Source organism: Neomonachus schauinslandi, chromosome 1, assembly GCF_002201575.2.
Source record: "Neomonachus schauinslandi chromosome 1, ASM220157v2, whole genome shotgun sequence".
Lineage (NCBI taxonomy): Eukaryota > Metazoa > Chordata > Mammalia > Carnivora > Phocidae > Neomonachus > Neomonachus schauinslandi.
The window spans coordinates 3,456,340-3,470,823 of NC_058403.1; the positions used below are offsets into that span (position 1 = coordinate 3,456,340).

General features: G+C 56.7%; 1 protein-coding gene across 2 annotated transcripts in view; it reads right to left on the reverse strand.

The window, feature by feature from the left end:
* Positions 1-5,577: 5,577 nt before the first annotated feature.
* Positions 5,578-14,484, reverse strand: part of UBASH3A (ubiquitin associated and SH3 domain containing A) — a 35,521-nt gene continuing 26,614 nt past the window's right edge. The window contains exons 10-14 of one of the 2 annotated variants that reach the window (XM_021679163.1): positions 13,914-14,006; positions 11,686-11,830; positions 10,844-10,950; positions 8,442-8,551; positions 5,578-5,940 (exon numbers count right to left, since the gene is read on the reverse strand). In XM_021679163.1, the coding sequence (XP_021534838.1) occupies positions 5,803-5,940; positions 8,442-8,551; positions 10,844-10,950; positions 11,686-11,830; positions 13,914-14,006 (593 nt within the window). In that variant the 3' untranslated portion in view covers positions 5,578-5,802. The remainder of the gene's footprint in view (positions 5,941-8,441; positions 8,552-10,843; positions 10,951-11,685; positions 11,831-13,913; positions 14,007-14,484) is intronic. The other variant, XM_021679164.1, reaches the window with a different exon arrangement.

Genomic DNA, 14,484 nt, shown 5'->3' on the forward strand with positions numbered 1-14,484 from the left:
GGGTGACCTCTCCCCACAGAACAGTGTTCATACCACCCATCACCTGTGGGCTGAAGCCGGCCCATCCCAGCTCATGAAGGCTGATTTCTACATTCTCAGGCATTTTGTAAATCTGCTCAGAATCAGCCGTCGTGGGAGCATTTACACCCTGGAAACCGGCAGACCCCACAAAGACTCCAGCTCAGCCCACTGCTGCTCACTGCTCGGAAGATAGCACCTCCTCCAGAACAGAGGCTAGGAGGCTGTGATGGGTCGGCCCGCTGACAGTCTGCACCCAAGCCACACAGAGATCGTGTCTAAGGTCACAGTGGGCCAGAGACAGAATGGGGTACAAACTCAGGTCTCCTGAGATGCAGTGTAATCCTTCCAACAACGGTTCGAATAATGTCTTCTTTGTTAATGGAAACTATTTCTGGCATTCGCACCGATCCGTGTGCGGGCACCGTCTGTGGGCCCCTGGGGCACGTGGGGTGGGTATGGGACAGGGACTCCTCCGCCCTAGTGTCCTGCTGTGCTGGGATCGGCCCCGGGCCCAAGGACGCTGCAGCCTTTTGATGCTCGTGGCACACTTTCCACATCTAGAATCTGGGTGGCAGGGGGCCGGTTTGTGCCTGGACTTCCTCTGTCCTCATGTCACAGGACCCTGCCCTTTAGAGCATCACACGCTGCTCAACTCGAGACAGACACATTTTTTTCCTGATGTTCGTCTCCAGAATAGCGCGTCTACTCCGCGAGGGTGTGAAATAGTTACGCCGGGTCCCCCCCCCGCCCCGCACCCCTGTGCTGTCATGGGTGCCCAAGGGCCTTGACAAATCGCCTGGGACCAGGGCTCAGCGAACACGGCAGGGGTTTTCAATGGGGGATGATTTTGCTCCCCAGGGCATATTTGGCAAGATCTGGAGACGTGTTTGGTGAGCATGACTGTCAAAGGGGCATGCTACTGGAATCTTACTGGGTCAAGGCCAGGGGTACTGCTAAACACCCCACAATGGACAGGACAGCCCCCGCCCCCCGCAACAAAGAGTTCCCGCCCCCAGATGTCCGCAGTGCTGAGGGTTTGAACCCTGGACACACAGCTGTGCCGTTGAGTCATGATCACAGGTGCTGGGCCCCCAGGAGGGATCAGTGAGCACTTCGCAGTGCCGGGCCCTCCTACCCAAGGACCCAGCGTGCCTGTCCAGCCAGACCCGTCCTCCTTCAGGCCCGCATGGCAGGTTTAGGTTCTCAGGTGTTCTCCTAAGCATAGTCCTGGGTATCTTCTGTTCTGTTGTCATTGCTGTGTACATGGGATGTTTTCTGTCACTGCATCTCCCAGTGACGTTGGTGTACATGAGGTCTGTCGACGTCTGAGCTTTATCTTTGAGCTCAGGCACTTACTGATTCTCCTCTTGTGGTCCCAGGATCTCGACTGACTTTCTTGGGGCTCCAGATCTGTGGTCCCGGCATCTGCGAGTACTCCCGCTTGCTTTCAGTGTGCAGGCTGGAGGGAGGGGGCTCTGCGTGGTGAGGAGGGGAGGCTGTGCTCCCCAATTCTACCCTCTGTGGCTCCTTGGACTGGTCTGGGGGCCTGAAGGATGGAGGTTCCGGCTAGGGCTGTCCGTGGGGTTTCGTGAGCCCCTGAGATCAGGTGACAAAGTGGTTCAGAATGGAGAAGACCACCCTCCTTCCCAGCTTGGCTCTGCAGAGGAGGGAGGCTCTGGGAGCACTGGGGGGTGGCCCCAGGTGGATACCTGGTCTTCCTCCCGATGGGCGCGTTGGCGAAGCCACCAGTAAGCCCCCTTACTCGAGGGCTGAGAAAGGCACTGGGCTCTGCGGGGAAGCTTGGGGACTGTGTCACACAGACTCCTTCTTGAGCACCTGCGAGCCCCTGGTGGCTCCCGGATGACCTGGGTGGGCGCGAGCCCAGGGAGCATAGAAACCATGCTCTTCTCCCAGGCGGGGAGCAGTACAGCACCTGGGGATCTGTGTTCTTGCCTTTAACCCTCCCACTGACCTAGCTGGCCCACAGGGAGCCAGACTTTTTTATGTTTAATGCTTAAAAATAAGTTCAATAAAGGAAAAAAAAAAAAGGTCAGGAGAGGAAGTGCATGGAGGTGGGTATCTAACCGGCTCAGTCGATGGTGCTGTTTACCACACACCTTGTGCCAAGCTACATGACATGGCTGGTGCTCAGCCGCTCAGGGGTTTGTATTTTTTGGTGTTTATACCAAGGTTTTCTGGGCACTGTGTTGTCCGAGGGCTGCTGTGACGAGGGACCGCAGAAGTGTATCTTCTCACAGTCTGAGGCTGGAGGTCTGGCGTCCAGGCGTGGAGCGGGCTGGCTCCTCCCGAGGCCTGTCTCCCGGGCACGTGGATGTGGTCCTCTCTGTTCCTCACGCGGTTGCCCTCTGTGCCTGTCTGTGTCCTGATCTCATAGGAACGCCGGTCAGATTGCATCAGGACCACCCTAGCGACTTCACTTTACCTTATCACCTCTTTAGAGCCCCGACCTCCAAATAAGGCTACATTGGTGCTGGAGGTCTGGACTTCAACTTATGAATTTGGGGGGCACACGATTTAGCCCATGAAATTCACCAACATGACCAGATCTAAAAAAAAAATTTTCAGATTTGGTTCTAAAATAAGACTTGCTTCAGTGGGAAATTATGATGGCTGTTTCTTCTCATGTAACAGAGGGTGTTTGCCAGGGACCAGTGGCCCCAGGCCCGTCACCACGCACGTGTCCCTCGGAGGCTCCAGATTCCCCATCAGGCCAGACTTAGGCTCCCCGATCCTTTGCTGCCTGGCCCCAAGGCCATGCCCCCCCTTCCATTTTCTGAAATAGCCGGTGGTGGGTCGGGTCTCCCTCACCGCGCCACAGGCTCGTGAACACAAGGAACTATCCGCCACATCAGGGGAGTCAGCAGACACGTGGAGAGCTCCTTTCCAGGACTGTTTTTTGCAGCCCCCCCCCCGTGAGGAAACCAGAGATGCAGTGGGTGGGCCGGGTGGGGGGTCTGCGGTACCAGGAGGCCATTCCCAGAGGACGTCAGCAGGGGTCACTGTCGGCTTACAAACACACAGATGCTGGAGCCCACAGAGAGCTCACGGATCTCTTTGTTTCTCAGCTTCTTCCTTGGTAGAATTGCAAACTTGCACCAATCCGTGATAAACTTCCATCCCTCCCTTTCTCCAGCGTGGCTCTGTTCTCAGGGCCCCCGTCCTGACAATGAGGCCCATTCTGGAAGCTAAAAGGGTCGGAACTGGGCTTTCCTGCCATTGCATCAGAATGGGGGGCTAGTCAAAACCGGAATTATAGAATTTAAAGAAAATGGAGTTTCCCGGGGCGCCTGGCTGGCTCAGTTAGTTAAGCGACTGCCTTCGGCTCAGGTCATGATCCTGGAGTCCCGGGATCGAGTCCCACATCAGGCTCCCTGCTCGGTGGGAAGTCTGCTTTCCCTCTGACCCTCCTGACCCTCCCCCCTCTCGTGCTCTCTCTCTCTGTCTCTCTCTCTCTCTCAAATAAATAAATAAAATCTTAAAAAAAAAAAGAAAAAGAAAATGGAGTTTCCTTGCAGCAGGGAGCCTGCTTCTCCTTCTCCCCCCACTCCCCTCGCTTATTCTCTCTGTCACTATCTCTCTCTGTCTCTCTCTCAAATAAATAAATAAAAATCTTAAAAAAAAAAAAAGAAAATGGAGTTTCTTGCTCTTTTGGCCTTGGAATCTGAGGTTCAAGCCCATCTCATCATCTCTTGCAAACCCCCATCAGCAGCCCGGCAAGGAGGAAGGCCCTCCCCTTCATTACCCAGGGGCAGGCGACCCAGCAGCCTCACCCTCCACAGGGCGAATCCAGACACCTTGGGACCACCCCAAAGACGGAGCCACTTGCTTGATTTGTGAAGTTTATTCATCATCACGATTAGTGATGTTGGGGTGGCACCAAGGTATCTGGGAGGGAGGACAGGGAAGGCTTCCTCCCGACCGACCGTGTACTTGCTGCGGAGAAAGGCAGCGTCCAGGCACTCAGAGGCAGGCGTGGACTTCGTGGGCGGTGCTGCCCTTCCCCCACCCCAGTCCCAGGGGCCGGTTTGCTTTCTGGTCAGTACCTGTTGGGAGGCATGCAGGGTTATTTCCCTAAGACAGCATTGTGTTGGAGACCAGGTATGGGAGCAGCCTGTGAGTGGGCTGCCCTCTGCTCTCTGTTCTGCACCACCTGCAAACATTTTTATGTTTGGAGACAGAAAAACGACGTCAGAGTAAAGTAAAACAAGGGACAAACACTTTTATCTTTCCTTCGGGAGGCCCGGCTGGACTGCACAGCGAAGAGCCTTTTGTGTGGCCTGTGTGTTCTTTGTGAGTGGCTGGTTCCCCGTCCAGGTTCCGGGGTCCACCCTCTCTGCTCCTCAAGAGCTCCGTGGACTTTGTCCCCAGCTTCGCCTGGGAGACAGCAGGGGAGAGCTGGGGGTGGGGCTGGCTCTTCCCTCCAGCTCCCTCTTTGCTCTGTGCAAGGCAGGGTCAACCATGGTCCCAAACACTGGAACGGGAGCGTGGTGGGAGAGGAGGAAGGCCAGTCGGGTTCACTGCGCCAGGGTGGGACTTCGGGATGCTGAAGGCATTGGCCGTCGGGACAGGTGTGACCAGTGGGGGCTGGGTCGAGGACGCCACGGGAGAGACACCCGTCACCCACCTGGACCAACAGCTGGAGAGTCAGAGGCACCACGGGATTGGCAGCATCTGGGCAGGAGTCCCTGTGCTGGTGGTGGGTCTCTCCTGTGAGTCGGGGCGGAACATGCGCCCCCCATTTGCAAGGCCACCTCCCCCTCCACTTGACCAAAAGGGAGAAAAGGAGAAGCTGGGGAAGGTCTGCACTGAGTGGGGTGTGTCACATCCTCATAGTGGGGCCCCGGTACAAGCAGCCCCATGTGTGGGGTGTGGGGGATGGAGATTGTCCCCAAAGCCATCCACATCCTAATCCCAGATCTGTGACTGTGTCCCTTACAAGGCAAAGGGGACCGTGCAGACGGAATAAGTTGTGGACCTTGAGATGAAAGACCGTCCTGGACTATCGGGCGGGCCCTCTGTAATCCCAAGAGACCTTACAAAATGGGGACGGGGTCCGAGGCAGAAGGCCACGTGGTGGTGGAAGCGGTGGGACGGGGCGGGGGGGCTTGAAGACGCTGCTGTCTGCAGGCTGGCAGGGCAGGGGCCTCAGCGGCGGGGAAAGCAAGGGGACAGACCCCTCCCCGCCACTTCCGCAAGAGCCTCTGGGAGGAATGCAGCCCGCTGACCTGTCTTAGAAAGCCTGACCCCCAGAGCTGTAACGGAACTAATCTGTGCACAAGTGATTAAAAATTTGTGTTGTCCCTAATTGTTGCTCTGTGGTGACTTGTTATGGCAACGATGGGAAACTCATCCCCAGGGCGTGGACACCGAGCCGCGGCTCCGTGCCTTCGAGCTGGCTGGTGGTTTCTTGTTGCATTTTATTGATTATTATAATCATTTCGGCCTGTGTGGACATGGCCCAAAAGTGACTGGACTAGAACTAGGAAAACGACGGGGAACGTGACTCATCAGAACACAGCACACAGAGTGGGCGCGTCCTTCCGGTCCCCCGTGGTGGGTCGCCGCGGCTCCTTCCCTCCGGCCACGCGGCAGGTCCACACGTCTCAAGGGCTGCACTCACAGGGTAACGGTCCACTGGTGGCCGCTGCGAAGGCGACAGCGGATGGCGAACCAAAAGTGCATTTCGTGCATCTACAAATCACATCGGGGGAGCGGAGGACGCCCCTCCTCCCGGCGCCAAGCAGAGCGTGAGCGCGGCTCCTAGCTGCCCGGGAGCCAGTTCCGCCAGTTAAACGCCGAGTTCGAGCCGTGGGTCAGCGTCTTCACTGGAGGATTCACCAGTTCCCATTTTCCTTCCTCTTTATTTTCCTCACAGAAGCACATGCCCAGAGAAGGAATCTAGGACAGAGTTTCCAATCACTTATTAATATTTTATACCAGGTCAATCGATTTTACACTCGCTCCAAAGCCAGCCGGCAGGTCCTGCTGGGCCGGGGAGGCGGGCGCCATGGGCCCACGCTGGCATTGCTGCCCTAAACACGATGCCCACGTCCACGTCCCACACAGCCGTCCTGGGGCGGGGGTCGTGCCCCTCCCACGGGATGTCACACCGGGGTGCTGTTGGCAGGGGCAGAGGCCGGGGATCCTGCTAACGTCCTCCAGGGCTCAGGAGCATGGTGCCGCCCAACACGGAAGCACCCTGCCTGAAGCTCGGCAGTGTCCAGGCTGCAAAGCTCAGGCTGCTGCTTGGGGACTGACTTGCATTCTCAAATTTAGCATCACAAAGGGATACTGGCATTGTCCGCAGAACCCAGAAAAAACCGCTAAGTGAAACTTTAGAACCTCCATGACTTCAACGGCAAAGTGAAAGCGTTCGCGTAGATTTTTGTTTTTAAGGCTTTTTTGGGTTTGTTTGCATGTTTTGCTTTCCTTTTTTCCCCTCTTTTGATGCTGAGAAATTCCTCAGTGAGACAAAATTTGCAGAAATTCCAACATGCAGGGGGATCCCTGTGGAGGCTCGTGGTGACTCAGGACGACTCTCTCCTGCTTAGAGAGACTTTGCGTGTGTGTGTGAGCGTGCGTGTGTGTGTGTATGTGTGCATGTGGGTCCAGGGGCGTATGCATGCATGTGCACACGTATGCATCTTTGTGCGTGTGTATGTATGTATGCGTGCACGTGTGTGCATGTGTGTGTACATACGTATGTGTGGGCGTGTGTGTGTGCGTGTGGGGGCAGCATGGTGTGGCGGGCAAAGGGAAGGCTGTGAACGGTCTCTTTCCATCTGCCCCTGATTTGAAGGCCCAGGGTTCCCCAGAGCCCCTTGGTAAATGTCTGATATGTGCAGGCAAGTCCAGCTTATTTGGAGAGGGGGCGAGGTGGACACCAAACTGTCAGGATAAGAAAGTCGCAGGAGTTTGGAAGTTCAAGGCTGGCATCGTGAGAAGGGGAGGCCAAGTGTCAGGGAAGTGGGTGGGAATCTGGCTGCGAAGACCAATGGGGTTTTGGGATAGCACCAAATTTGCGATTCTGTCCGCAACTGGCACGTGTGGATGACCGGGAGCCCAGGACAGCCTGGGAAGGGGTGCAGGATCCGGAGCGTGCAGCCCGTGAGCACATGAGAGGGAGACAGTGACATCAGCAAGAGTGACGCTCGGGGAGCAGGTGGTGCGGGGGCCACCAGGAGAACCCCCAGAAAAATCCATCGTCATCCAGCATGGCCTGGAGGCTCGAGGCCTATATTCAGATAGCAGTCAACTGGTGGCCCAGGACCCAGAAGGGCTTGGGAACATCTGGGTCACAGTTGGGAAACCCCACCTTGGAGACACTTGGGAGGGGATGCATGCTTCCACTCAGGTCCAGAGGACACTGAACGAGAAGAGAGAAGGCGCACGCAGGTATTGCTCTCTGACTCGCCCCCACGTGAGGGAGGACCTGGCCTTCTGTGGCAGGCAGGGCGGGGCTCTGAAAGCCAAGGACCTTGCCCAGGCTCCGAGCTGGTGTTGGCTGGTCGGGGCCTGGGGTCTGCTCCTCTGTGAACAGACTTTGGCCGCTCATGGTCCTGTGACAATTTTGCACCAAGGAGCCAACTCAAGGACCCATCTCCCATCACAGGTGTTATCTCTAGCACTGCACTCCCAGCCTCAAGGTCATCGGTCAACTGATCAATCTGATAAAAAGGACAAGGACGGGGGGCAAATCTGGCCCTGAGTAGATTTTCGGGGCAGGAGCAAGGGGTGGGTCTGAGCCCCTAGTTTCCCCGCCTTGATTCACCTCACTGACGGATAACGCCGCCTCTGGGTTATTGGGTGATGGTCAACGGGTTGTTGCAAGGTACCACTGTCCTTCTCTACATGGTGGTTACCTGTAAGTGTTTGCAGAGCTCCAGCCCAACCCCAGGCACTCAGGCTACCGCAAGTCTTGTGTGTTCCATGGTGGGCTGACTCGAAAGGCAAGAGGGCGGGGGGGTTCCTTTCTGTCCTCCAGCCCCCTGCCCCCGGGTCCCCAGAGCAAGCCAGGCCAGCCTTTGCTCTTTCTCTTTGTGTCCACAGGGTTCACTCCCCACTGGACCATTTGTTCAACTACTGGAGCTGCAGGGGATAACCATATCTTACTTTTTTGTAATAATAATAATATATAATAATAGTAATCTGGGCAGCAAATGGCCAAAGTTGCCATAATGATGATAAAGATGATAAGCTGCTCCCGTCAGCCCCCCGCCCAGGGCTGCCCTTTGCATAAGAGCAGGTGCATACATTCTCAGGAGATGGGGCGAGTGGGGTGGTCCCTGCTGCCCTGGGTGGGCTGGACACCTGTTTTCATTCTGAGAAGGAAGTATGATGACCCTGTGGGCTCTGGGGGCTTGACTTCGTGGCCCAAAGAGAAAGGGGCCGGCACATACCTTTCTCACCATCTGGGCGAAGTCTCCACTGTTCCGGGGCGGCAGCCCAAGGAGCGGGCGAGTGCAGGAGTCCAGCGCCGAGCCATGGCTCACAATCAGGATGACGCCCACTGTAGAGAAAAGCACACCTCGGGGTCAGAGGAGGCACAGAGAGTGCCTTTTATTAGAACGAGGGTCCGCAGTGCTACTGGGGGGAACCACTTTGTGGTGCACAAAGCCTGAGAGAGCTGGGGTAGGAAGTGGTGCGGCAGGTAGCCACCTGTGCATAGTCCGTGTGCATCACGTCCATGAGCACGATCTGCGGCGGTAGCACCTGCCGCGAGCTTCGGGGATGGGACTGCGCCATGATCCAAGCTGCCATCTCTCGCAGGATGTGGTGGTGGCTGCCGCCCAGGCTGGGTCCTTTAGCTAGAGAATTATCAGCCAGTTGGCCACCATGAGCCTGCTGATGCCTCTTGCTTCGATAAGGCCATTCTGAGTCCATGGGTGGAGCGAGTCCCCGCTGGCAGCGTGACCAACACAGGCACCAAGCACAGCGGGAGAGAGCTGGCCCAGCCGGGCGAGTCCGGGAGGTGCCCTGGCCGGACGCACTGGATCCACCTGCCGGAGGGAGTCGGGCGGCGGGCCTCCCCCGAGGGCTACAGCTGACACAGAACAGTCTGTTCACGCTGTCTCCTAACACGACTGTAAATTCTCCAACAGGACCGAAGCCCTGATGTACTTTTCCTGTGTTATTTCCTGTTCATTCCATTCTCGTATCTTTGGCTTCCCAAGTCATGGTGCGGCGGCCAAGTGCCGTCTGGGAGGAGGACACGCAGCTTGGACTCTGGGCCTGTGCGGTCAGCGTGCGGGTGACTTGGACACGCGGGCTCCAGCCCCCTGAGCTTCAGCGTCATGGGGAGTGTGGGGCCGTGACGTCACAGACCGCACAGGAAGGTGAGCAGTTAACAGGTAATATCCGTGAAGGGCCCCCTGCCCGGGGACCGGTAGGTGTTGGCTTTGTCCCTCCAGCCCACCTGGCTATTTCATTCCTCCTCTGCGGCTTGTCGTACCTGCCACCCTCCCGCCTTGCTCATGCTCTCTGCTCTTGGGCACCGTTTGCCTTCCAAATCCCGCTTGTCCTACGGCTCAGGTGCGGCACCCCGGCAGCCTCCGTGGCACGTGCGGCCGTGTGGACGGGCGGGCTGTGTTCCCTGCAGTGAGCAGCACGTAGACGGTGCTCAGTGGGCTCAGGAGCTGATAAACCAGATCTCTATCCCTGTTCCCGAGGGCCTCACCCCTGTAGGGGGTCCTCAGAAGGGCAGAGTATCCCATGGCCTCTGAATTTCAGCTCAGGACAGAGGCTTGACATGAACAGCAGGAAAGCGGCGGGCTGAGGAGGGACCCCGGCCGTGCAGTGGAAGGCTCTAACGTCATCTTCCGTCCTGTGGTGCTCCGTGGCAGTCAGTGTGAGGAACAGGGCTTTGGCGGTCAGTTAAATGCCACTAAGGTGCGGTTCCCAAAAGAACACTTCCCAGGATGCCAGCCCGTCGAAGTAGGCAACGTAAAGCAGCCTCATGCCACTCAAAATTCCTAATATTCCAGATGCCGTGCCCCTTTCCCCAGTCATGTTCAAACTCCTTGAGGGGGGAGCACGTGCTTCTTCACTTGGGCTTCCCCCACCGTGTTTTATTTGGCGTCTGACACAGCACGATGTTCACTACACACTTGCTAAATGTAAATTTTTAAAGGCTTAGTTTTTAGCTTTTCACTATGGACACTTTCAGAGATACCCAGATAGGCCCGAAGGTGGGCCTCCCGCCTCCTGCAGCTGCAACGGTGTGACATTTGTGCATCATGCGCCGTCAGAGCACCCCCAGCCCCTCCCCCCCATCGCCAACGTCCAGCGTTTCAGACTCTGCCGGGGGCGGCCCCTCCCAGTGAGGACCTCCACCCTTCCACACCCAACCCGCCACTGTCACACCTAACAGAACCCACTCATCTCTTAGGCATTTCCACATTCAGATTCCACATTCGGATTTTTCTAAGGGTCTGAACCATCTACGGATACAGATGTTTTGTGCCGATCGGCATTCAAATGTGGCCTGACGTCTGGTTCTTCCATCTTTAGTCTCTTGTTTCCTAGGACGCAGACGTGTGGTTTGTGCTGATCCACTGTCCTAGATCCCATCGGCTCCCAGTCTCAGAATCGGGGTCCCCAGGGCGGCAGGGGCATGTATCTACACACCACGTTACTGCAGAGCCCTCCATGTAGCTCTCTTGGTTGGGGTGGGGGGCGGAGGGAGTTGCGGTATTCCTAGGTTCGTAAAATCATCCAGTCTCCACACCAGAGGTAAGACCCCAACCCCCGGGGCCTGCCCATACCCGAAGGTGGGGGACGGGGAAGGGGGGGAGGCACTTACCGTCCCGTGGGCAGGCGCTGATGATCCGTCCCACACTCACCGCACACCTCTCCGCATACTCGTCGTAACTCTCAGCCGGCAGGAGGGAGGCAAGGGGAAACGCAGGCCTAAAGGACGAGAGGGAGGACCCCTGCCATGCTGGCCTGCTTGCTGTGTGGTCAGCTGGAGAAGGAGAAGCCCTTCTAAGACAGCCCCGCCTCAAGGCAGCTCGTGGTCCACAGCGACACTCCGGTTGTGTGTCCCCAACGACAAAGGGCTGATGTCCAATCTCCAGCAAGTGCCCTCACAGAACACCAGAGGGTTTTGTGATGGCCAAGAGTCAGCCGTGGGCCGAGAATGACAAAACTTGTCTCCTTGACTGCACACCCTAGCCAGGCTCCTCGAGCCCGCGGCTCACGAGGCCGACCGCGGGGCTTCAGTGTCCAACTGCGTAGAGCCAGTTTTAGCAAGACTCCGGCTAACACCGTGAAGCCAGAAGCCCCAGCGTTGGTGTGGGCTCCCCCTCGATACCCGAGCAAGCCCCGCATGCCCCGCCACCCCCCGGTGATGTCTGGTCCCTCTGGCCTGCCTTCAGCCAGCTGCTGCTAGGGCAGTTTATGGAGAATTACCCACCCTCTTAGTACCTTTCCACCCCCCACCCCGCTCCTCGGCTAACAGCCCCCACTTGTCCTCATTGTGTTCGGAGCTGAGTCCCACTCTGCTCCCCTGTGACAACCCCCCAGTGCAGCATTCTCCCCGAATACAGCCTTTCTTACCATCTTTAATGGGTGTCGTGAATATTTCTTCTTGAACAAGCACTAGAGAAGCACCCCACCCTGGCAGAAGGCAAGAGGACGGCGTACCTATAATCCATGCTGATGTTGAAATTCGCCTCTTTCAGCTCGTCCAGGGTCATGAGGGTCGGGGTGGTTTTGCCGGACTCCCATTTCGTCCACTCAAAGATTCCAGGTTCCACTCTTATCTTAATTCTTTTCTCCAGTTTGAGCTCTGGATCCAACAGAACACAAGCGTTTATTGTCCTCAGAGTCCATTTTGGTTTTACGTAAGTTAAGTCTCTCCTTACACCTAAACAATACCTTTTAAAAATGTGGGTTTTTTTTTTTTTTCTTGGCAAGTATTGTTCTGTGATTACTCGTAGCCATGCTATTTCTGAGCCCAAAACCACTGGGTGGTTGGAAGGTATCCGAGGAGCGGTGGCGCCCGTCCATCGGGAAGGGACCCGGGCTGGGAGGCACCACCAGCAGCAGGCTCACCCTGGCGCCCACCCCGATGGTCCAGTACAGCTCTACATCCAGACTGGCGCCGGGCCTGGTTCTCGGTCAAGAGCGAGAGCACACGGTATTGGCCAACCCAATAATCCCTGGAAAAGCCCGGCCAATGGAGAGCACACGGGTCACACTGAGGCCCCGTCCTGACAAACACCCCAGACCGAGCAGAAGGTGAAGGGCAGAGGAAGCTGTCTCTCAGAACATCCGGCTTCTCCCAGCTACCCTTCCCAAGCATTTTCTCCCTCAGCCAAGAGAAGACCTGTGGCAGAAGACCATCTCTGTGAGTGGGGCAAAGAAGACCTGCATGTTTTTGTTAGAAATGGGGCAAATGTCATTAAGCTCAAACGCTGGAAATAAAATCAGTTCCCAAAATGCAGTCCAGGTCCCTGGACCGGTCCCTTGGCCAAAGCACATTTAGGAAAGGGAGTTCCACGGTCTAATCTGGCTCCCGGGCTCTCTCCAGCCCGTGGAGGGCCCGTGTCCACAGTTAGGTCCATGTGAATAGGTCACATGAAGGAACAGTAGGAGAAATTCCCAAATGGGCTTGGCCGATCCTTCTGTGGAGCCATCTGGCGGCCACTTCTCTGCGGGTCACACTTTGGGAAATGGTCCACCTGGACAGCCACTGACCCGGCATTGAAACTAAGGGTGGCAGGTTAGCATCTCGGATGCCAGCCTGGAAACGGATCAGTCATGTTCCAGGACCTAGGAAGAAGGCCGAGTGCCCTCTTTTTCCTGAAGGAACACAGGGTTTACACCCTGGTAACTTTATCGGGCATCATGATAACACTAAGGATGTTCTGCATATAGGCGACAAGTCCATGAGAGATCGTGCTAGAGGCACTGATGCTACCCCACCAGAGCGCATTTTTGAGAATTTTTATTTCACATCTCAAGTTGTTAGAGCCAGCTCTGCACCTGCTCCTCCGTGTCTGCACCTGCAGGAAAGCCCCGGGCCCGGTCGGTGGGTGGGTCTCAATGTAAAATCATGCTCTCTGACCTCAGTGGGCTCTCCATTCTGCCCAGCGGCCATCCACCATCTCCCCACCGTGATCTGGCCCCTCTCTCTGATGGGCATGTCATACCTTCTGTGCGTCCCCAAACCTCGAGAAGGCCTTCCTTTTCTCACTTTCAGCTGGTGGCCTGACCCCCTCTGTCTCTGAGAAAATAGAGGCAAGCCGCCTCCCCCACATTTGCACACCTGCTGCATCTGTGGCCACATGCTCTGCCCTCTGTCCCATCGCTGTGGAGCATCGGCCCGTGCTGCTGCACGGCGACCTACACCCCCCCACACACACAAGGAGGGCAGGGCGGGGATCCAGCAGGAGATGCAGAACCAACGCCCCCAAATAGGCTGCACTTCTCTGGCAGAAACTCTAAAGGCCTGCCGGTGGCGTCCTAAGGGACATCAGCCTTTGAGGGTGCTGGACAGCTCCCAGGAGCCAAGCCCCTTGCCCTGGAAGTCGTGGGCTTTGGGCTCAGGAGGGACCATAGCCATTCCTAGCTCTCTGGGTTTTTCTGAATGCCCCTCCCCAGATTTTTTTTTTTTTTTTAACACATGGTGGATGTAGACCAAAGGTGGACAGTGTGATGACAGGCTCCTGGCACTCGGTTACAATCCCAGCATTTCAGAAATGTTTGCGGGCTCAGTGCCTGCTCATAGCTCTTGGAGGGCTGCCCCATGAGCATCTTACAACTTACGTGGCCATTCATCGCCCCTCATCCAATTCTTACCCCCGTCCACCTCCCTCTCCCCTTGGAGAATAGCCACGAGGTCAAGGCTCGCTGCGGTTCTCACCGACCTTCCAGGATGTGTCTGGCTGTCTGCACACAGTGGAGGGCCGGGGAGGCAAAGACCGAGCTGACTCTGATGCCGCTGTCCAGTAGTGCTTCCCCTGGAAAACAGCAGGTGGAGAAGCGCCTCTTTGTAACCGTGGCCTCCGATGGGCCCTCACCACCAGAGGGAGGCAGGACCTTCAGGGGCCCCGAGATTCCCACCCCCTGCTGCACACGCCTGTGTCGCCCCCTTGAGTGTGGCTGGAAGCCGTGATGACATGAAGTGGCGCTCCTGGGACTGTGTTGTGTCGTACGGCAGAAGGGGATTATTGCAGGGAGGCCTGACCATTCTGGTGAGCACGTTAAAAGCAGAGATTTTTCTCTGGCTGTCACAGAAAAGAAGCCAGAGAGGTTCAGAAGTATGGGACTTCGAACAGTGCCTGGGGGGCTCTGTCGGTTGAGCATCTGACTCTTGGTTTCGGCTCAGGTCGTGATCTCAGGGTCGTGAAGTCGAGCCCCACCCATGTCGGGCTCCACGCTGAACATGGAGCCTGCTTAAGATTTTCTCTCTCCCTCTCCCTCTGTCCTCATACCTCC